General features: G+C 36.5%; 2 protein-coding genes across 2 annotated transcripts in view; one reads left to right on the top strand and one right to left on the bottom strand.

The window, feature by feature from the left end:
- TBCD (tubulin folding cofactor D) overlaps nt 1-23,249 on the top strand; it is a 132,836-nt gene that overhangs the window by 14,412 nt on the left and 95,175 nt on the right. The window contains exons 9-14 of the mRNA XM_035561857.2: nt 4,975-5,020; nt 7,581-7,713; nt 8,919-9,061; nt 9,938-9,998; nt 10,498-10,572; nt 13,773-13,867. Coding sequence (XP_035417750.1) covers nt 4,975-5,020; nt 7,581-7,713; nt 8,919-9,061; nt 9,938-9,998; nt 10,498-10,572; nt 13,773-13,867 — 553 coding nt within the window. The remainder of the gene's footprint in view (nt 1-4,974; nt 5,021-7,580; nt 7,714-8,918; nt 9,062-9,937; nt 9,999-10,497; nt 10,573-13,772; nt 13,868-23,249) is intronic.
- On the bottom strand, nt 18,820-21,390 carry ZNF750 (zinc finger protein 750). The gene is made up of 2 exons (XM_035561858.1): nt 19,964-21,390; nt 18,820-19,537 (listed from the first exon to the last, which is right to left on the bottom strand). Exons 1-2 carry the CDS (start codon nt 21,388-21,390, stop codon nt 18,820-18,822), a joined length of 2,145 nt encoding a protein of 714 aa, XP_035417751.1.

Below are 23,249 nucleotides of genomic sequence, written 5' to 3'. Positions count from 1 at the left end.
TTTTTTAAAAAGATGTTATTGCTTGATGGTTTGGTGGTAAAGGTGCCCAAAAAGCAAAGCTGATACAAGGAGAAGAAAAAAAAATCCTTTCCTATGCAAGGGCACTGACCTCTTTTTGGTAATACTGCATCTCTTCTCTTTCTGAATAGTACAGAGTATTCCAACATGACCTTGTCTGATTCCTCTATGTTTGTTTTTTTTTTGTTCTCACCAGAAGTACTGAGGTTAGTTCAAGGTTCAGAGTTTCTGTTGGCATTAGACTGATTTTTTTCTTCCTTTTCGAATATAGTGTTGTGTAAAGCTGCTAATATTATTTTAAGTATTTGAAATCTATTTTGGCAGTCTTGTTAAGATGGAAGTCCTGATGTATTAGTCTAAATTTTTCAGGCTTTCAGTCGACAAATAACTAAGATCATATGAGAACTTAACTCCTTCTGCCAACTGTTTAACTGTGCTGTGTATCAAAGCTTGTCAGAGTAATTACCATGATCAATACCCTGACACATACTATTTCTAGTTGTGTTGAAGATGTATAAAGAACAAGGGTTTTAACTCATCTCTTTCACCATTTGTTGCACTTATAGTGCATTCCATACTCTCCACTTTCAAGCAAATTTATTATTCTGACAGCACGTCCTCCCTCACCTTGTTTACCTCCCCACGTCTAGCCTGGAGGCAGGAATGAGTGATAGCTTTCCCTCGACCTGGATGCTGTACGACTACTAGGGGGTGCTCCAGAGTAATGAAAGATACCATTTTCTTCTCTTCCCGCAGAGGCTGAAATTATCCTCCCAGTCCTTGCCTTGGTTGGTTACAACCAGAGGGTAGGTTCAGACCTGTGACTCCTGCTCGGCAGGAAGATAGACTTGCTGCCAAGCAGTCAGGCCACCCTTAATGGTGATTTGTATAGCTTGGGGAACATGTCCCGGAGATGATCCTGATTGATATATCTCATAGAGGTCGGGCCTAAAGTGGGTTATGTAGACAATTGGAAGGTGTGGTGTATTTCTTCTATGATTACTAAGAAACTGGGTTTTGTTTTCCTTGCACCATGCTATTTCTAAAGCAAAACCAGACTTGACAGTCGTCATTGCTTGCACACCACTGATTTTCTCTAATTTGTAGGTGGCTTAATTATTTATAAGAGAGGGAGTCACATACTTTTCAACAGTTCAACAGGTTGGGTGAGTTGGTGTATGCTCTGTGTCCTCATTAAAGCGGAGGGACCAGGGTGTAACTCCGATTACCTGGATACTCCAACAGGCAGGCTCCTTACTTTCAGTATTATTACTTGCTGACACTAAAATGTCTATATGGGTGGCAAACCAAGCTTATTAATTATTTTGTTTGTATCAGATTTTTCTGAAACGGTGTGCGTCGGATGTTTTTCTTCCTTCAAGGCAGGAAGTTTAAGCTAAATACTGCAATGCTGATTTGTCCTTTTTTCCTTATTTTTTGTTTGTTTGCTTGCAGTGGTGCATCATGCACTTTGCTTTTTAGTATATCCTCGGTATGCTCTAGTGTTGCAGGATTTTTCTGAGACAGTGACTTTGCTTTATGTACATGAATGTTAGTAGCACATTCCTAGAAAAATACACACATCTTTTATTTTAGAGGCCAATACCAGGTAAAGCGCTCTTTTATTTCCCCAGAGGAGTTACCAATGAAGCTTGAAAGTTTGACAAATTTTGGGCTTGTGAATGTTTTTACATGCTCTGATTCACAAAGAAGTCATGAAAACTTCTTGTCTTGATATTTCAAAAAAAAAAAGGGGGTGGGGAGGGGAAAGCAGAAGCTGGATTTATAGCTTTCTTGACTATCCGAAGAGTAGTGCTCAGCAGTATGGTTACTACCTACTTTTATAAGAATTGCTTTTTGCTAAAAATGTCCATTAGATTTTCTTTGAGAGAAAGAAATACTTAATGTGTCACTTGCTGAAACACCAGTAATCTGGTAGAAGGTTATGTTCCACCTGCAGTGTACATTAGTTGGTGCAAACAAAACTTTTTCCATTTCAAATGTACCTCTTTTTCAGCTGTATTTATTCCAAAATCAATAGGTAACATTTTGTTTATCAAAAACCATGTAAGTATTAAGTCCCCATTTTTAAAGTTTGTTTATTAACTTGTAACACACTAGCTACAGTGTTATTTGGTTAGTTCGTACTTCCCCTAAAAACTTGTACCAATGAAATAAAACCCCTTAATCCATATTTGAGAGTAAGGGAGAACATTTGAATCAGGTACTAAACTTGTCAAAGACGGGAATAAACTACTATAATTTGTATAGCTGAAAATTTCCTATATTAGAATCTGCATATTTTTCATACTTTATAAGGAAAAAGGTTCATATGATATGTAAAGAGAGTGTATTCTTAATGGAAGTTAACATTATGTGTAACTTTAATTCTCAAGTTATACAATGCTCTTCCCTGAGATTTTCTTGCGTAGACCTGTCTAAATCTTGTCAGAGTTCTTGTAATGGGTTAAACTCTTGATACTGAATGACTGAAGAGAGGTTTAGGTTCAAGGTGTGGAGCCTGATTTGTTTTCTGAAAAAAATAAGTAACCCAGCTAGCTTGTAGTGTAAATCTCAATTGAATTACAGCTGTTGCTATAATGATTTTAACATCTGAAAGTACATTATAAAGTCTTGCTGTATTTGTGAGTAGATATTCTGTGTTGAAAATCAAATATGAAAATAGTTTGTTATTTAAGTATGTAATGAAACTGTTGTAGGAAAACAATGTGTGTTTCACTTGTTCAGTAAATCTTGTTCAAAAATCTTGTTCAGTAAATTTCACTTGTTCAGTAAATTCACAGAGAAATGTGTGAAACGGAGTTTGTTGAGTTCGCTGTTCTAAATTGACGAGTGAGGCTGGTTTCTTAGTTGTCTTTAGAAAAACATTAAAAATAAGTCTTCTACAATATGAGAAGAGTTTTCTTATTTCCTGCTTTTCTGTTGGTTAATTTCTTCCCTCATCTTGCTTTGAGGCGAAACACCTTCTGGTTATGTTTTTCCCAAGGAGTCAGAGCTGAATTCAAAGTTGGCCTTGAGGACGTGAAAACTCAGGAAGAAACTTGCAGAAAGGTGTTAGAATTAAGGAACTACATAAAAGTGAAGATGAGAGCATGTTCTGAGGCTACTATTCCATCTTTGCAGGAACTCCTTGACAGTTTGCTGAGAAGTGTGGGGCTAGAGCTCCAAATGTACTTGTCCAGGAGCGTTCCCAAGGCTATATTCAAAGCTGTTTCTCTCAATTTTCAGTACTATAGGAGTTATACTATGTTTTGATGGAATATGCTTTAACACAGTCCTAATAAATTTGAGGCAGTCCATGCACACTTTAAAACAGTATTTGCTCTTACCTGGGCTTGTGTGCAGAGAGAAGTACTTGGGAAGACGTGGTGCTGCAGAAATGCTGCAGTGTCTCCTGGCATCCACTGCCAACTGGCTAACATTGGGAAGAAGCCATCTGTTCTGAACACAGGCACAAAGTGATGAAGAAATGAGCTTACGCACACTTCTGCAAAGAGAGAGAAAAATTGGAGAGGCCAATTTTTAGGTTTGTTAATACTCTAGATTTGTAGATTTGCTACAGAACCTACAGTGGTTCTGCAGCATTTCTGCTTTGTAAGTGTACTTTTTATAGGATGCCTTACAGTTGCCTGGTTACTTCAGGAAAACATTAAAAATCTCGAATAATTCAAGATACATTGTCAAGTTCCACTATGTAGCTTGTAGTAAAGCTGATCAGAAGTGCTAATTTAGGATTCTAAAATGTAATTTAGTTACAAAACAAAACAGAATGGGTACATAGCCTAAAGGTGTTTTTATTGCTTTTGTTGCTCTTAACCACACCTGCAGTACAGGAGGCATGTGTATTTGGTATGTGTGAGAAAGTACATATTTTTAAGGTAAGTCTGTTCTTGTTTAACTCCTAGGCATGTTTATTGACGAAGGTTTTCCTTCTCGTGAATGGCAAAGTTCAAGGAAAACTAAGTGGCTGAACACAGTAGTTTTGATACATATGAAGTGGACTGGGGAAACTTTAAATGTGTAACATGTTTTTTGTCTGGTAGTAATAGTGCTTTCTTCTCCCTGTAGAGCTGAGGCTTAATCGTACTGGGATTTTTAACTGTATATAAAATTATTTTGGGGGCTATTTGCAGGATGGAATGCTTGAACTCTTCTTTAAATCCCTTGGCACAGGAATTAAAATGTGTCTGGTGGAGGTATATTTGCAGTCAGGGAATTCTGTATTTTGTTTAGTTTAACAGGGAGTTCTCAAAAGCTGCTGGAGAAGCAGGGTAAAACACTTGGCAGTGTAGCCTGTGCTGTGTCCTGTCTTGTCTGAGTTTGATTGCTACCAACAACCAAGCTCGCTCACGTGTGTCCACCTGTCCTGCTTCTCACAGCGACTGGAGCATTGATGTGTTCTGTCTAAATTACGAGCAAGGCTTTGTTCAGTTCGGAGAACCCTTCGATGTCATGTGGTCCCAAACAGGATGTAGAGTTCCACTTATTCGTGGTCTGCAGATTCGTCTTTAGTTCTTGGAGGTTCAAAGCAGCGTGAGCTGTTAAATAATAGGTGCTGTGGTTGCACCTGCATTGAACTGGTGTGACCAAGCACTGAAGCACTGAGCTGGATGGATCAGGGAGCTGAGCTGGCTGAAGAACGGCTCTCCAACCCCCTCCTTGAGCGTGTGTTTTTCAGCCAAATCAGCTCCCTGAGCTGGCTGCCTGCATGAGTGTATGAATGGGAGGGGCAGGCTGGGCTACAGTAGCCTTGACTCGCATTGACTTACAAAGAAGTAGAACTGCACCCTGAGACTCTTCCTCTTAGCTATTTAAATTACTAAATAGCTTAGATTATTGCAGGAATATTAAAAACTATTTTAGATCTATATGCCTGATATATTAAGCTTTAGAATCTCTATATTCTTATATTTATTTTCCCTATTTTAATTATAGGCACAGTTATTTAAACATGGCAAAAGAGAAGACTGTTTACCTTATGGTAAGTTTGTAATATCCTGATTTTTGTTTTTAAAGCCATTCCAATTTAAAAAAGGAAGAAAGGACACACTGATAAAGAATGAATGGTTCTGTAAAGAGTAAAATCAACAGAGAAGTTTTAAAACATGCAAAGTAAAGGAAAAAAGAAGAGATGCCAAAGTGAGGGAGGAGAAGATGCAGCTGAAGAATGTTATGTTGGAAAATCTCATGAAAGAATTAAAGATTTGGCAGGTGATCAGGTTCGCCACTGGGCTACAGGGGCTGAGCACAGAACATAAGATGTGAAACATTTTAAGAAAATTCATTAGAACATAACCTGGTGTTATGCCTATTAGTGCTGAAAATTTTGCAGAAAATTTCCAAGTCCTAACGTAAGCCCAGGAGTTAGGAAATCCCAAGTTTAAAGAACCTGCTGTATATAGGACCCAGCTGGAATCGTTTGGTGGTACTGTTGAAAAGAGGGAAAGTTTCAGTGGAAAGAGATTATAATGGATTAAATTAGGGATAGACAGGTACTTGAAAGGAGAACACAGAAGTTTCTGAACATTGTATCTTTATGTTGGAATTACGTTCTCATGGTGAAACCTGGAATTGTTCAGAACTGACTGCACAATACTGGTTTGCTTTATATTGGTAGTGGTAAAGAGAGGTACAGAGAGATAATGGCTAATTACAGAACACTGCAAAAGAGATGATCTTTCTTGTGGAACTTAGCAAAACACCAGAAATGTGGTCTGTGCTATTCACAGGAATCAAGCAATGATGTAAACTCACATTAGAATGCTTATAACTTGATTTAATGGAATGATTTTGACTTCAGAAGAGAAACTGTGTAGATCTAGAGCAGGAAAGAGTTTCATTCTCCCAGTTACTAAGTATGACATGCAGACCCTTCCTTACTACAATTATGAATGTGTCAGATAACCAGAAATATGAACAGGCTAGATAAAATATGGTACAATGCAAAATAATTTAAAAGATCCATCTGTACAGCAAAATATTGTCATAATCAAAATAAAAATATTTGGCTCATGTTGTTAACCCTGCTGGTAAAGTTAGATGTTTTGGCCTGTGGCCTCTGGTAGTATGAGGAAAGCCAGGCACATACCAATGAATAAATTTACCCCAGAAAAGACAGAATGCTCACAGCTAAGAAGCAAATACTCAGACAAAAATTGTTGGGGAAAACAAAATGTGAGAGGTGAAAGAATCAAAGATTGTTAGTTATTACAGGGTTATAACAGAACTGAAGATAAAAAAAAAAAAAAAGAGGTGGACGTCAAAGGACAACACTGTTAGAAATCTTGCATTATAGCACTGGAGTTAAAAACGAGCACAACTTCTGAGACCATTTGCTTGGATCTGTGGATGACCCAGAGTGATTCAGTAGTTGGACTTGGAAAAGGCTTATATTTATATATTCTTATTTTTTTTCTCTCTGTGAGTATTGATATTTCTGCAGTCTCTTAAAGCATTAGTGTCTCTAGTTTTTTAACAGTTGCAAAAAAAAAAAATCCAGGTTGCAGGAAGATACTGAAATAAAAGTCATTATTGTCTTCACCATTTTGCCCGCATGTATCATTTTACTAACATTTCAGCGTGTCAGCATAAATCATAACGCTGCTGAAAAACTGAGTCGATTTTTAAGTCATGTGCCCTACGATTTCTCAGACTTTGAAAGAATTGCAATACCCTTGATCTCTTAGTATTTTAGAAAACCCATTATGAGACTGGATTAGAAAGTTCCAGAAGATGTAATTCTGTATCTGCAGTGCTTATAGTAAGAATGATAGGCCCTTCAGGGTCTGAGTTGTTAGTTCATATTGACTACTGATAAGTTGTAGGCTCTTTCTTTGAGACAGTCGTTTCAGGCTGCAAATGCAAAAGGACTGTTTTACTTGTAGCATGGATGTGTTCCTTGTGAAAATTTTGAATTCTGGACTCATTAATCCAAGATTCTCCATTAGTCTATGTTTTTTACTTTGCTGGACAAATAACTTTGTTACCTTTGATGTGCCCAAATGAAAGGTTTTGTTGCTGATTGTTTACACATACACATTATTTTTCATGTCTAAATGTTTATGGACATTCATCATCATAAAAATTTTCTGTGCAGAGGAGTTAAGTTGGTGCTACCTGAAAATAGAAAATGAGGAAAATGAACACTTTTTTAGTATGCAGAGACTGGTCACAGCGTAACTGAATTGTTTTTTCTGACTTCTGGTTCTGTTAGGCTACTGAAAATTCTTAGACCATGAAAGATACTTAAATACATTTCTTCCAGTGAGAATGAGAGGCATAAATGCTCCCTCACGATCTAGATTCATTTTGATTTTCATAGTCAAAAGTAATCCTTAAAGTAATCCTACCTGTTTGGTAGGTGAAGGATATTACCCTTATTTGGCCATTGCCAAAACTATGACAAAGTAGGCAGTACAGCATTTGCATTTCAGTAACACCTTTAAAAATCTAAATCTTCTACAGATTTTTTGAGATTTTAAACATTTTTTTTTTTACTGAGTCTTTTTTAAAGTATTTGTCTTAACGTGTTTCTTTTACAGCTGCTACTGTACTTGAGTGTCTTGATAACTGCAAGCTATCAGAAAGTAATCAGATGGTTCTTCGCAAGCTAGGGATGAAACTTGTTCAACGACTTGGACTGACATTTGTGAAACCAAAGGTAGCGAAGTGGAGGTTAGTTTAAAGCTGAAACAGTGTTGTTGTTGTTTTTTTTAAAAAAGGAAAATGAATCTTAAAAAAAAAATCACAAACACTCCAAAACCTTAAAAAGTCTTAAATCCATCCATTTGATTACCAGTCTCTGCCCTCCTGCCTTCCGTCCTCTAAAAAAAAAAAAGAAAGAAATCCTTGTTATTTAAGACTTGCATACATCCTTCATTTGAACACTTTGGAAAATTAGATTTCTTCTGCTGTATTTATTTTTCATTAGTTTTTCAATTTTGGTGTAGTAAACCAGCATTGTGACAACCCAAGTCTTTTAACGTTTCATGTTGCACATTGCAAACAAAGTCTCTTCTTGTATAATGCATAACTTGGTAAAGATGGGAAGATGGTGAACTTTGTTACTGAAGTTGATTTAATTCAATTTTGTGAGAGTGAACTTAATTTTTCCATTACATTTTTCTACCCTGATTCGATAGAAGATTCACAGGGGAAAAGTGGTTTGTGATCCCACTTTAGTTTTGCATATTAGTCAGGTTTTGGTGTCTGGTTTTACTTATTGCCAGAGGGCAACCTCTTTTTTAGATTTCTCGCACTGATATTTTTAAAATTGCAGGCTCCACTGGTGACTATTTTTTATTGTAGTTCTTTTACCAACTTTTGAGAATGTCCTTAGGCATAGAAAATTCTTTTTAGGTGGAGAGTGTACCTTGCCCAATGGCAAGAGTCAGTTTAGCATGGGAAATACATCTTTTGTAAGAATGTATCTATACCACAGGCTAAATATCTGAGTACAGCTTGTGAAGAAATTACTGAGCTGGCTTTAACATTTAAAAACAATTTTTCATAAATTGATTTTTTTTAAGGTTTTGGAGAGTGTTTTAGGGCATGGGAATTTTGCCTTTTTATTGTCAGTAGTGGAAAGTAGGTTATATTGAAACAGGAAAGGGGGAGAGATGATGAAAGGTACAAAACAGTTTTGCACAGGATCCATTTAAATAGTCTAGCTTTTCTCAACCTAGAAAACAGACAACTGGGTCAGGAGGAAGGAGAATGGGATACTTTTCCCTTTCCTTTAAAGCAACCTCTAAATAACTGGAAAGCTGTACACTGGGAGGTGCAGTAACTTGAGAAGCAGGCTTTATGACAGCATATACCTATTTCAATTGGAACTTTAGTCAGAAAAAAATTATTAACTGTCTCTTTTTTTTGTGCAGGTATCAGCGTGGCTGTCGGTCTCTGGCTGCCAATCTGCAAGCTAAGGGTTCAGTTACGCAGAGTCAAATGATAAATGTTGCTGCTAATGAAGCTGAGGATGAAGAGGCATATGACATTCCAGGAGAGATTGAAAACGTTGTAGGTGTGTTAAAACCAGACAGAAGTTATCATAAGACCTGCAAATTAAGCGCACATTAGGAAAACGGCTTGCTTAGTGCGAAGAAAGTAATGTGGGTATCTGCACTAATGTGAACAATTGGAAAGACTATAAAATTTCAATCTGTGCAGCTGGTTAAAATATACCATATTTTTGCCAAATGATTTGAATTTTAGCATCACAAGTAGAAACTCAGTACTTGTAACATTTTTTGTGGGGTTGGGGGAGGGAGTTATTGAAATACACTTTCCCAGTAATATGAAAGTGTTATCTTGAGCCTTTCAGAGATGGAAGGATGAATTAAAATTCATAATGAAAAATGAAGTAAATGGCATTACGTGAAAGCAAAAGAATTATGTGGAAGATTTTAACCTGTGGTAGTATCGAAGGAACAACATTTTCTATTAGTATGTATTCATAAAGGAGGTTCTCTGCTAGCTTGCTGGTGGGTATGCTATAAATAAATAGACAAAGATGGCATCAGAAAACTTTTATAACTAAGTAATCTAATGAACCTCTGAAAAAAAAAACATCATGACCTCTATTTTGAATGTCAGAGTAATTAAAATTTTAAATCAAATTTTCTGTTTTAGAAAACAATTTCGACATCTTTTATGTTTATTTACTTTCAAGTCATGCTTGTGTGGCCTGTATAAGAAATCTGGAAACAAATATTTTTGTTTGCATATTAATATATATAAAACATATAAATTATACATATATATTATATAAAACATATTAATATGTTTTGTTTAGGAGGCAGCTATGTTAAGAGGAAAATGGATTTTTAATGTTTTAAAAAGTATTTCTCTTGTTAAATAAATGAAAATAATTGTTTCGTTTCAATAAATTTATCTGCAGAGCAATTGTTGGTTGGACTGAAAGACAAAGATACTATTGTCAGGTGGTCTGCAGCAAAAGGGTAAGTTTCTTATTGTTACTCTAAACTATTAAACAACAAAAATACAGTCTAATGTAACCTGTGATTGATAATTTCTGTCTTGTCAATATTCACAGTTATTTCAAATGGCCTTAGGACAGGTCATGCTGTAAAGCTGTGTTTATAACTTTTTCTGGGTGCATATGAGATGGGGCTAGTCTACAGGAAAATTACAGCTGGGTTTGGAAATAGACATTTTGTGTAAGATTTGACTTAAAGGCTATAAAGTAGTATTTCTTCAAAATGTCTTTTTTCTCCTCCCCTTTGAAAAAAAACATATTTCTGTGTTAAATTCTTTACTTTGTAGCTTTTGCTTCAAGCTTGAGATTGGTGTTTTAGGCTAATGGTGTTAGTATGATCCATTGTCACCTTGAATTCAGTCATCGTATTGTAAGCTTCCAGTAACTAAATTTTAATTGGATTTATTCATCAAATGGCAGTACTAATGAATCACTGTATGCTTTTTTATTTTCTTCTCTAGAATTGGTAGAATAACTGGAAGACTTCCAAAAGAATTAGCAGATGATGTGGTTGGGTCTCTGTTGGATTGTTTTAGGTAAAAATCTTATTTCATATTTTATGTGCATGTGAAACATGTCTGTTTATGAAATAGGAAGACTACAGTTACAAAAACAGGTCTAAAAATCTGTAGATTTTATTGTCTTTCTTCTCCCAGATTTCAGAATCTCCTAAGGCATAGGTGTACTGCACTCAGGGTGTTCAATAAACTATTCCTAATTCTCTATCTCCACCCCATTCTAAATTAATTTGGAAGGACTAAAGTTGATCTTTGAGAATGAATAAATAAATAAATAGACTTTATAAGCTCATTAGCTTGCTCCCTTAGAAATTCCTGGTGTACTCATATCTTGAGTACCAAATAGTAGACCTGGAAATGATATTCCAAAAGGATTCTGAAGATCATTCGAGTTAAGAATCAGCCTCTACATGAGGGGAGGCTAAAACATCTAGGAAGAGTGATGAATGAAAGGGGTATAACAGAGGTTTATGACGTTGTAAATGACAGGGAAATGATTGCCCTCTAGATTTTATATTATTAGAAATAAACTAAAGTAGGAGGTGACAAGTTTGGGTTACATAAAAAGTGGTTATCCACAGTACACAGTAAAACTGTGTAAGTGTTGTACCACAGGATGTGGATGCATCATATATATATGCCTGATCAAAACAATAACAGCAACAACAACAAAAAACAAAACAAGACAAACAAAAAAACAACCAACCAACCATACAAAAAAACCCACACCATTTTTCTTTTCTGCACACTTGTTGTGATCTGCCAGAGACTGGGAATGTTTTGCATATTGTTACAATATACTTGCCTTGTTCTTTTACTAGGCCAAAGGAGTGTAGTGTTGGTCATGGAGAGGCTTTTAGATTAGCTAAACCCTCAGTCTGATCAGTTATAGCTGCTAGGATGTTCTTCTGATGAGCGTTATTGCTGGATGGCTTGCTTCTGCATGCATGTAGAGCATGGAATGGACTAAATTGTTAAACAAGTATCATGTGCTTTTTTATATTGAGTTGCTCAATTCTGCACATAGTACCTGAGCTTTAAGATCTAAACAACTGTTTTTGACTAAGCTAATAACAAAAAGAGTAATTTCTTTATGGGCAAAAAATACAAGTAATCTTTAGTTTGACACTCATATCTACTCTTTAAAAAAAAAAAAAATAATCCCACCTTGCTTGACAGTGCAAATTAAAAATTTCAGTAAAAGGATAATGCAATAAAAAAAGAAGCTATGGAGTCTTAAAAACTTGCAATATGGAAGTATCTACTTAGCCAATACTTCCACTGCACTACTGTGATTAATTTAAGAGGTGCTGCTGATCTCAGTTATCCCTGGAGCTTCAAAGACCTGTACTCGTAGTGTTTTCTTTCCTTGTTTTTCAAGTCATAGGGGTGAGTAACGCAGCTAGTAATTGAGTGACCTGCTTTCTCCAAAAGCACTTGGGAATGAATGTAGACAAGACAAAGGAGAATCTCTTCTGTATGCTTTGCACTAAATATCTACTGAATAAAATAAAAAGTCAGTTGCTCTTTAGAGGCACTTTAAATTGTATCTGTCAGGATAAGAAGAAAGGATGTCTTATAGATAAATTCAAAGACAGGAGGCAGGGAAGAAATAAATGACCATTTATCGCAGTGAGACTTTCAGCACAGTCTGCAGGGATCCATAGGAGTCCTGTGCTGTTCAAGATACTCAAAAATTATCCTGGAAAAAAGGTGAACAGTGGGGTGATGAAATTGATTGATGGTTTAACTTAGCTAACACAGTGAAAACTAAAGGTGACAGAAAAGGAAATGTTATATAAGCCTAGATAAAGTAACTAGACTGTAAATGGCATGAAATATAATGTCTAATGAACGCAAACTAATGCACATAGGGAAGAACACAGCCAGCTATGAAAGTTACTACTACTCAGGAAAGAGATCTTGAATTTACTATTCATAGTTTGATAGTTTTGTGAAGGTGTCAGTGGAGCAGCAGTCAGAAAATAAAGAAGGCAAATGGAATGTTAGGTATTATTAAGAAAGGAAGAAAAAACTGAATCATCAAGAATTGATTTAACTGACGTGGATTCTTCCAAGTGGAAAGAAAAAGTAGAGGGATCTAATAGAGATACATAAAATCATATATATGAAAGAAATAGGGAAAGCGAATAATTGTTTACTATTCACTCTTCCTCAGAACGCGACACCTGGGAAGTATCAGGAAGTACATTTACACGCAATTAAACTGTGGAAGTCATTGCCACAGGATGTTATGGAAGTCAAAAGTGTAAAGGGAGTTCAAAAAGGGATTATCCAAATTAATGGAAGAGAGTCCCATCAGAGGTTATTAAATGTGACATTCTGGATGCAACCTCTGGCTTGGGAAGTCCCTGTACTTGGGATTGCCAAAGCCAGGAGGAGGCTAATGAGGGAACGATCCTTTGTGCTTTGTCTCTGGCTAAGCATCTGCTATTGGCCCATTTCAGAGACAGGATGATTGGGAGAGATGAAGCTTTGGTGTGACATAGTTTAGTTGTTTAATGTCTTATTCTTAGGTTCCTATTCCTAGTTTAATACAAAATTAACTTCATGCGTGTTTAGTCACACAGCATACAAGCTTTACTCTTTTCACTCCTTTACCTGCCAGTCCACCAAAATCTGTGTACCGTTTTTGAAATTCTTTTTGCTGTGTTCACTATAAGGCACTGTTTTGGTCTGTGGTTTTGTTTAAACGAGCAAACAGTGGTGTTTAGACACCTTTGAAATGCACAGGCTTGTATTATACATTTGTTGTACTGCTCGGACATCTTTTGCTAGTTAAGGATTGTGTTTGGCATTCAGTTCATTTGTTATCTCGGATATATTTTGTAAACCTGCATCTTTGGCAGTGTAATAGGAAGTTGTTTTCCTTTTCTGGATGAGTGTTTTGTATTGCATTCTTTTGTAAAGAGGGTATGTTTATTACGTTTATATTGATAAGTGGTGGTTGTTTTCTTTCTTTTTTTTTTTTGCTTGTGTCATTGCTTATTTGATCATGTTTACATCAGTATTTATGTTGCACAAAATGGGAAAGAAAACATGTTCCATTCACCATTCTTATGTTTTAAAAATCTAACAGGAATATTAACACAATAAATACATGCGGGTTGGTGTCTTTTAAAATGTTAGGAATTCACCATGACAAATGAAATCCAAAAAGGGAAGGCTAGTCCTAACAAATCTTGTTCTAAAATTAGTTTTCAGGAAACAGACAATGCATGGCATGGTGGATGCCTGGCTCTGGCTGAATTAGGCAGAAGAGGATTGTTACTCCCTTCCCGGATCTCAGATGGTAAGTTGCAGTTGCTGAATGTTACTGTGCTCGTGAATTAACAGGTTGTAGTTTTAGAGACTTAATATGTGGCAATAGACTGGAATTTTCTGATGTGTGTTGAATAATGACCGTAGTATTGAATTGTAGAGTAAAAAGTATGCCTATGGGGATATTTAATGTGCTCCTATCAAAAGTACTGTTTTGGGTGTGCCTTATTTATACTTAATAAATTTTTCTTTCCAAAATGAAATTAGTTTCTTGGGTTTTTCTTTTTTCTTCTTCCCATGTTTCTTTGTGCAGTTGTATAAAAAATAATTCTGTATGTCTCTATATTGTGTCAATGTCATTATTTAAATGGAATATATTAAATAATTGATGACTAACTTGCACTTTAAAGCTGGTGGCTAACTCTGTTAATGATTAAGTTTCAGAGGAAAGTTTGATATAATTTATACAGTTAAGGGTTTTAAGTTTTTTATGTTTTTTTGAAGTATGAGAATGGAAAGAAATAACGGGGCAGAAGAAATTGTTTTTGTGTGTTTTCTATGTCGACATTCATTGAAGCACATAGATATTAATGTGAAAGTAGTAGTTCTGCCTTTCATGATTTTGTTTAATTTGCTTGAAGTGACAAAATGTAATGCAGTAGCACATATCCACCACTGGGCACTTTTAAAGCTGTATCTTGGGCTAGGTGGTTCTTTTGATCTCACCATATATTCTTGCATTGTTGTAGGAACAGAGAGAGGGAACACTAATTTTCAAAAATGTTTCAAAACTGGTATTTTGTGTTAGTGAGCTAGGTTGCTACGTCTTTTCTATTCTGGCTATCTGTTGACTTTGAGAAGAAAATGTAAAATATATTTAATACAGTTTATTATTCAGTCCCTGTGAAAAGAGTGCATATGCCAAATAGTATGTTTTGAATGTGAGAATTTTTGTGCAGATAGTGTTGTGTAGTAGGTTTCCCTTTTCTAATTACTTTTGCCCCTTTACCTTTTAAAAGTTTTCTTAAAAACCCTTTAAGAATAGGGAGTCGTCTAAAGGTAACTCTATTTTAGTTCAAATTAAATTGAAACTGTATAGCTTTATCAAGGAATCAGGATAGCCTACTGTAATAGATTTTTTTATTTTGGTGTAAACTAAAGGGTTCATGCAGGTTTGATATTGTGTAGGAGTGAGAAAGACATGAGTGAATCCTAGCTCTGCCTGTGATATTACCTGTGCTGTGAAACCATCTCTCTTCACTTTTTAGGTACAGTTTTTGTGTATGTGGAGTGAGGTTGAGAGTTGCATCCTTTACACCCTACTTTTTCTACACATGTGAACTGAAAATGTATTGCTGCCTGTGAAAGTGATTTTAGGATACGTAGGCTTATATGCAAATTTTTAATTCATCAGATTGCTTAATATAGCCTTCTACTACTAGGGTAGAAGAGCATAAAGCTAAGATAGGGGAGGAAGGGAAGGAGGGAACACAGTCATGGTGGTAAAGTCTTTCTGAGAAGGAGAGAGGCATCAAGGTCTAAGGAAAAATATTTGTTTTTATTTTGAAATTGAAAGTTTCTTAATAAAGCATTGCTAAGAATTCAAACCATCCTCCTTTAAGAGGATGAGCAAGAAACCTAGTCAGTGACTATCTTGACTAAATTGCAACTCCTTCAGTTATATGATATTCAAGAATGAATTATACATAAGGCAGAAATGTATGATGTGAAGGATGTGTAAAAGAGGACAGTCTGAATTTGCAGGGATAAAATTTGAGAGACTTGGTCATACAGTGGGATGCAGCTAGTGAAGAGTATAACAGGTAATGACAAAACACATTGTGTCTTTGTGAGAATTATTGGTGAGCCTATCTAGGCAGTAGAATAGGCACAGCACACTTGAAATTGTGCCTTCTCCATTTCTTTTGTTTTAGTGGACCCTTTTTTTCCCATTTAAATTAATTTGAAAATAATTATACTAAATGCAGTATGTTCCTAATTTACGAGTCTCCCTTCTGTAAGTTTTGCTTTATGCAGTTTATCCAATCCACTATTAATGTAGAAACTCAAAGTCAATTACAATAATTTGGAGTAAAACAAAGGAAAGAATTCTGGAAGTCAGAAGCTAACACAGTGATGTTAAGAGGAACTGTGCTGTACTTTGAAAGCCAGACTTAGGTTCAGATTGTCCTTCACAAAATGATCTAAGAAATGAGGACAAGTGCAAAGTACTAGTCCTAGTCAGGAATAAGTAACTACGCAACTGAAGATACAAGAAGTGAATCCTGGGCAGTAGTGTCATGTGAAAGGATTTAACAGTTCATGTGGGTCACCCACATCAGTCAACAACTTTATTTATCTCAATAGAACAAGGTGGTAAAAAAAAAAAGTCAAAATCACAGTGCAGTAATCCTTCTGTCTTACTTGATATGAAAATTATGACTCATACGGTATTCAGTTAGGGACATCACACTTAAAACATTGTTTAGAGGAAGCTAGCCTAAAGCAGCTGGAGTTTTGAGAACAGAAAGTAAGACTGACAGCGAAAGCTTGTAAGAACTAAGGTTATTTGGATGAGAGGAGACTAAGCTGAAAGTTTATTCTCTTCCTCTTGAAAGACAGCCTTTCCTTTTGACAACTGTTTTCAGTGATAAGAACAAGACTACAGCTAATGGGTATAAGTTGCAGCAAGAGAATAGGTAGGTAAGTGTGAGGACAGATTTTGATGTTCTAAAGGAAGTGAAGCCCTACAGTAATTTGTTTATGAACACTGAGTGAGAGGGATGTCCGTTAGGAATGACAGAAGTTGAGTTAATGAAGGTAGCTGACCTAAAGTTTCTCTTCAGTGTAGTTTTGGCTCATTTGAAGCATGGAGATGTGGTGTATTTCACCACTGGAGCTAATTTGTGAGCATTTTCCTAGAGATGGTGAAGAATAAATCCTTTAATTGTATGAAAAATGACCAGAAGGCTTTTCTTCCGTGTTGACTTAAAGGAATTCCAATTAAAAAGGAGGGAGAGATGAGAGTTTTGAAAATTATGGATAAGAGGACCTATGAAAATTTCAGCTTCAAGAGATTAGTGAGACAAATAGCTTCATGTAATTGGAAGGGGAAAAAAAAGCAGGGACAGTAGACTCTGTAATTTCATGGTTGGGAATTGTGGATTTGGTAGCATTCATCCTTAATCTTGAAGCCTTAAGCTTGGCCTAGAAAGAATCCCTTTCTCCTTGTCTCATCAAGTACTGATGTACAACCTAATTCTTACTGCCTCACCATCATGATTTAACTGGACTCTTTCTGTCACCATATTCCCTTTGTTCAAACTTCACGTTGGTATTTTTGTCTTCTGATGATCTGAAAAGCTTTCTCTATGAAATATTAGAGATCTGTGTTGTTACTCTTTTTCTGTTTCTTAACTCAGAAACTTAATGTCTGTAATAGACTGTTTAATGTTAAGTTTAGCCAGAGCATTCTAAAAGTTTGTCTCAGAACACCAGAGCACAAAAATTACACTGTAAGTTCTGGGGACGTTGCATTGAACACATCTCTGCTTCCTTATAAATGTCTATGCCTACTAATAATGCTTAGGCGCACAAGGATCTCTCTTATCTGAATAATGACTCAGTGAGAAGTGTATACCATATTTTTAAGTCAATAATGCTTAGCCTGGGTCTGTTTTACTTAAGACTGATAGTGCACACTGTTCAAGCTCAGGCCAGGTGTTTATACAATGAACAGCCTCATTTCAGTTATACTTTTTGTAGAAGCCTTGGATATGCTGGACAGCAGCTTTGTGGAAAGGCCTGTCATATGGGGCTAAAGTGCAGATGAATTACTCGGCATAATGAACTTCCTTCACTTAAGAAAGTTCCTTTTTCAGAGTTGTTTGGTACTCAATACCTCATTCTACTTGTAAATTGAAAAGTTAGCTAGCAAGTTCTCTGCTGATTTATTTTTTAATGTGTGTTACAGATAGTGTAGTGAATGCTTTTGTGTTCATTAATGACTTTCCATATATTTTAAGTATAGGTTACAGATTTATTTGAAAAATTACAAGTTTATATACACAGTTGTAGAAGCAGTAAACAGTTTTAGGATCTATTTATAAGCACACTGAAACACATAACTGGTGACACATTTTTTCTGAAATAAAACCTTCACCAGGAGAGTTTTCTCAGGTGAAATAAATTATATAAATATCCTTCTAGACTTGGAGTTTGAAGGTTGCCCAGTGTCTGTCTTAACCTCAGAGGATTAGGCACCTAAATTGTTGACTTTCATATTTTCAGTATTGTTTTTATAGTGGTTCAGTTAAAGATAAACATAAACCGCATTTGTTAAATTGGTGCAGACTTTCTTTGATTTAATGTAAGTCTTGTTCTTAGCCAACAGAAGAGAAGTTTGTTTTTACAAGGTTTGGATCAGTCTGTTTAAACTGGCATCTGCCTCTAAGTAACTAAATTTGGTCTGTTTTGCATTATGGCGTAAAGGCGAAGTGCACAGAACAGTTTTTACAGTAAATTCTAAATAGCCGGGTTTAATCTTAAGCTTATTTAAACTACTGCACAGTGAAATAAGTTTTCCAAAGAAAAAAGACCAAAAAAAATTAAATGAAATTAAGCCTGAAAAATACTGACAGTATGTTATTGAACAGTACTGTTTCTGGAGCTTAAACATCTTGTAAGAAAAGAAGTTGTAAAAATTATTTTACATTAATACAATTGCAAAAAACCTTAGAGCTTTGTCTAATGTACTTTGGCTTTAGTAATGAATGCAAAAATTCACTCATCCAAGTCTGAGCTTCTACAAGGGAAAGCTCAATTACTTAAAAACTTTAATATAAAAATATGAACATTATTTACACAGGAGAGATTGAATGTATCTTGTCATGGACCAAATCCAATAAGAGATGGTTTATAGACATTTTCTGATGTAGCTGGTCACTAACTTCTGTGACTAGAAACTCACTGGAAAGGGAAGCATTAAGATACTCTTGTTCTCTTCCTTAAAGTAAAGACTCGGCTACAGTCATTTGGCCTTACTCTTTTAGTGCCTTGCTGTGATTTTGCTGATTCTTTTTGATTTGTCCTTTTTTGTCCTTTTACTTTTTGATTGCACTGAGTATCCTGAGTATCAGAAGAATTAAGTGCAGGTTCTGTACACGAAGTATTACAGTCCTGAGGACTCTGCCCTTCGTTGTCCATTCTAACTTTGCTAGGGCTGTATGCAGCCAGCTGACAGAGAGCTACAGCTGCTGTTTGTTTCTGTTCATCACAACTATCGATTATTCGTAAGTCTTGAGCTTCGTTACGGTGAGCCAGGAAAGATTTGTTGCAGACGCTGTTAGTAGGGTTCTTGGGGTTACACACATCTGCGCCAGAGTTTTCATTTTCAGGGTTCGGAGAAGTAGCAGCACCATTATCACGAGATGGACTGTGGGATGACGTTTTCAGGCTTCCTGTGTTGCAGGAATCTTTTACCGAGAGGTTCAGAGGCATATCTTGCAGTTCTAGAAAGTTCTGACTTTCTGTTTTGGATGTAGTTTTGTATGCATGTTCATGAGCAGGTCCTGCATTTGTGTCAGCCTTTTTTGAAAGATTAAGGGGAGCTATTCCTGTGTCTTCTTCGGTGTTGGACAGTGAACCTTCATTGTTAGGGCATTCGTTAGGTGTGTATGAATCTTCATCAGTGACATTAATGCTGCAAGAAAAGAGGACAAAAGAGAATTCGCTATCAGTTAATCTTTTAAATTGGGGCTGAGGAAGTGGACAGAAAAAAAAAAAGGTTATTAGTCTGACCACTTTGTTTTTCTTCCTTTCCCTCCCCCATGTCCCTTTCACTGTAGGTATCACTCTAATACAGGTGTTTTCCCGAAATACACAGATACATACATAGTGATGTTACAGATACCCGATGCACTTCAGGTGAAGGAGTGCTCTACTCACTATCTTACTGTGAGCTTTACAGTTGTGTGTATCTGCTTTGCAGATATATCAAATAGAACAATTATCTCAGTACTATAAACGTAAATGTACTTTAAGGGCATTGCGTGAAATGTATATGTGCTGTCTTTGTGTGCCCCTAAGAAGTCTGACAAGAACTCACAAAGTGATGTTATTATTTTACCTGGCAGGTGAATCGTCACGATCTTGCTGTGTCGGCACACTTTGAAGTTGAGTTGGTTGGTCAGTGCTTTTTCTCACAGGTCTGAAAGCTGTGAAGTTTTCTTCTGGTTGATCATACTTGCCAAGCGATGTGGAAGATGACTTGTTGGAGAGGTCAAATAAGCCCTCACATGCGTGGCTTGTCTGGGTGAAGTTGGTTGGGCTAGGTCTACCTGGGGAGCCTGTTGCTGCGCTTCCTGCCAGAGGGCTCATTTTAGCATTCTCGCGTTCATTTTGGTCATCTTTGGAATGACTTTTGGCATGCAGTAATGTCATTTCTTTTTCATAGTCCGCTTGTTTTTTATGCGAACCTAGAGGGTATTGTTGGGATGGACTTAAAGAAGCTGGATACAACAAGGTAGTTTCTTCCATTAGATGAGAGCTTTGATCCCTGTTAATACCAGCTACGTGTGAAAATCGGTAAAACGGAGGATCGGTTGGCCTACAAAATCCATACGGTATAGGAGGAGCGGAATGATATTGTTGGAATAATCGATAGTGTTCATATGCTGATGGATTTATGGGTTTTGGAAGTGGCCCAGGATGGGGAAGAAAGTGTCTCTGGTCTTGTGTGCCGTAGACGGACAGAGCAGAGCTTTCACACTCTGAATTACCTGGAAGCAAGTAAGGTGTGTAGATGGCCAGCCTATGCTCATAAAAATGGGGCGAGTACTCTGGAATCATTGGCTGCATGTAAGGTGAGATGGAACCAAAGCCTTTTGTGGGAGGAACTTTATGTGGAAATTCTGGGAGGAAAGGAGAGCCTGCTTTCCAGGGGTGACTTGGTGCATGAAATGCAGATTTAGTGTGAAAAGGTGAACTTTTGTTAGGGAGCGATATAATTTCAGATACTTCACTAGTTTCTGGGCCTTTGCTATCTCTGTGTTCTCCTACAGGAACAAAAGCTGAGGGCCGTACAATGCTGTCCAAAAGAGGCTGCATGCTGATGGCACTTTCTGTTGTAGTACTGGCAGGGGTTAATTCCTTCTGAATTGCAGTTTTTTGTCCTTGAATTGCTGTGGTTGTTGCCTGGTTTTGTAATTCAACGTTTTCCTTGGCATCTTCTTTTGGAAAAGCGTATTGAGGCTTTGAATCGAGATTTGACAGTACATTGGTGACAGATTTAGAAGAAGTTGCTTTGACTGCAGTGTCGAGCTGATTGATCTGTTTTGGCTCCAAGGAGCTAGCCTTTGGACACTTGATAACGCGATCCTGCTCTGATACTAAAGTAATGGAGTTTTTGCAGAGGCCATACTTCATGTGGTTAAAAAGATGGGATTTCTCATTGCAAGTAAAGGGGCACTGAAAGCACTTATACTTAAATGGCTTTCCTGGTGGTCTTGGGATGTAATGAGGCTTCTTTGGTTTACGTTCTTTGAGGAGACTCATTTTTTTTGCTGCTTTAAACAATTAAATGTAATGGTTCTTTGTAAAAACTTTCTTGTGGTTAGCTTTCCTCAGTTTTAGCCTCTTGATGTTTCCAGTTTTTCAGGTTTCTGGAATCCTTCTTCCCAGCTGAAAAGAGGAAGCCAACTCCCGTGGTGTCTCAGGGAAGAGGGGGTACCGGAAAGCAACTTTCGTAATTGGTAGCACAGGAACTGTAACACAAAGGTTAAAATTAGGTGTACTGGAACTAAACACAAACTAAGACATCATTTTAACTCTGTTCCCCTTAATATTATATATAATGTGTTTTGTGTTTGTGTTTTTTTTAAACAAAAAAATGCTAGATGCCAGCCTTAAAAGAGACATATATTAAAATTTAACGTCCTTCAGCACCTAAACATACTTGTAGAAGTGTCTTAATTTTCAGCAGTGCTAGTCACTTGCAGCTGCTTTGGGCTTGAAGGAGTTTTCTTTGAAAACTGAAGGAACATTCATTCAGAAGATGAAAGGAGAAATCTAGGTGGAGCTGTTGAGAGAGAAGTGGAGGTGGGTAAAATGAGAAGAGGCAGGTCGTGGCAGCAGCTAGATATGGGGCAAGCCTGTCAGGCCGGTTGGGGAAAGAGAGGAGGGAATTTCCTGCTTGGTGAAACGAGGGTGGAGTGGATTGGTTGCACTTGGGTAGCTGACTTGGCTCTTTCAGACACTGACCAACTCCCCCTCTTTTAACTGGCATGGCATTTCCTAACAGCTTAATCTCAGTGGATACCTCAAAAGTGGCCAATCTCTCGAAGGATAAAACCACACCAATTTTCTTCCTCTTCCTAATTCAATTAAGAGAAATGAGTCCTGCAATATCTGACTAATAGAATATTCTGCTTGATAAACACATTTCACATTCTTCTGCTGTGCAGCACCTTACGTATTGCATGTGGTTAACACAGACACACAAGCATATCAATTCACGTAAAAAGTGGCAGACAGCAATTGATTTACAGGGGCATGATCTATCTGCCTTTCTTCAGAAAAAGTAAGGTTGTGGATACTTTATACAGCCTAATGATTTGCTCAGTAGATAAGTCAGGAGGGCTTGTATCAGCTTGTTCCATTATGTTCACTGATTCTGAAGGCGTGAGAAACTCTCAGAGTCAAGTTCTCATGATTTTATAGGATGTGTTATGGCAGAGATCTAAAAACTGATGATTTCATCATGAACTATAAGCATCATTATCAAAATGATGACTGTTGCAAAACCACGTACTGTATCTATTGTGTTACCCGAAACTGCAGGAATACTAATTGTAGGAGTGACTAGTATAGCTTGCTTTTTTAAATTATTTTTTTTAAACAGCTTTCTACATAGAACTTTGAATTAGTACTATTAAAATATCAAGCTTATGAAAAGAATTGTTGGTGATTACGTGCTGTGAGATTTTAGTTAAAGTACAGATGTTTTTACATTTCTTAAACAAGAGATTATTTACTAGAAAATAGCATGCAACACATTATGAAAACTGAAGGCAAAGCTACAGAACTGCTGCTTGTTTTACCAGGTATAGTAATTCTAGCAAATTGTAATACTTTTTTTTTCTGATGTGAAAGAGATATTAATTTGTTAAAATAATAATTGTGAAGACATTCTAAAAAAAAAAAAAAAAGTGTACCTGCTCTGTAAATAGGAAAAACAAACTTTCTTAAAATTAACAAATAATTAAATGTGACAGTCTAAAGAAATAGAAATATTAATAGCTTTTCCTGAATTTTTAATATAGCTTTTTTTTTTGAGTTGGAGACTAATAATGTTACAATGTAAAAGAAAATCACTAGAAATATACAGCAGCATGTTAAAGTCTTGTCATTGGAAT

This window comes from Cygnus atratus, chromosome 18, assembly GCF_013377495.2.
Source record: "Cygnus atratus isolate AKBS03 ecotype Queensland, Australia chromosome 18, CAtr_DNAZoo_HiC_assembly, whole genome shotgun sequence".
Classification (NCBI taxonomy): Eukaryota; Metazoa; Chordata; class Aves; order Anseriformes; family Anatidae; genus Cygnus; species Cygnus atratus.
Note: the sequence above shows the minus strand (reverse complement) of the source record. Positions and strands in the feature narration are given on the sequence as shown.

Excerpts from the sequence above, each read along its gene's own strand:
- ZNF750 (XM_035561858.1), bottom strand. The coding sequence starts at position 21,390 with ATGAGTCTCCTCAAAGAACGTAAACCAAAGAAGCCTCATTACATCCCA. Across the intron at positions 19,538-19,963 it reads CGTGACGATTCACCTGCCAG|CATTAATGTCACTGATGAAG; the intron begins GTAAAATAATAA and ends CTTTTCTTGCAG.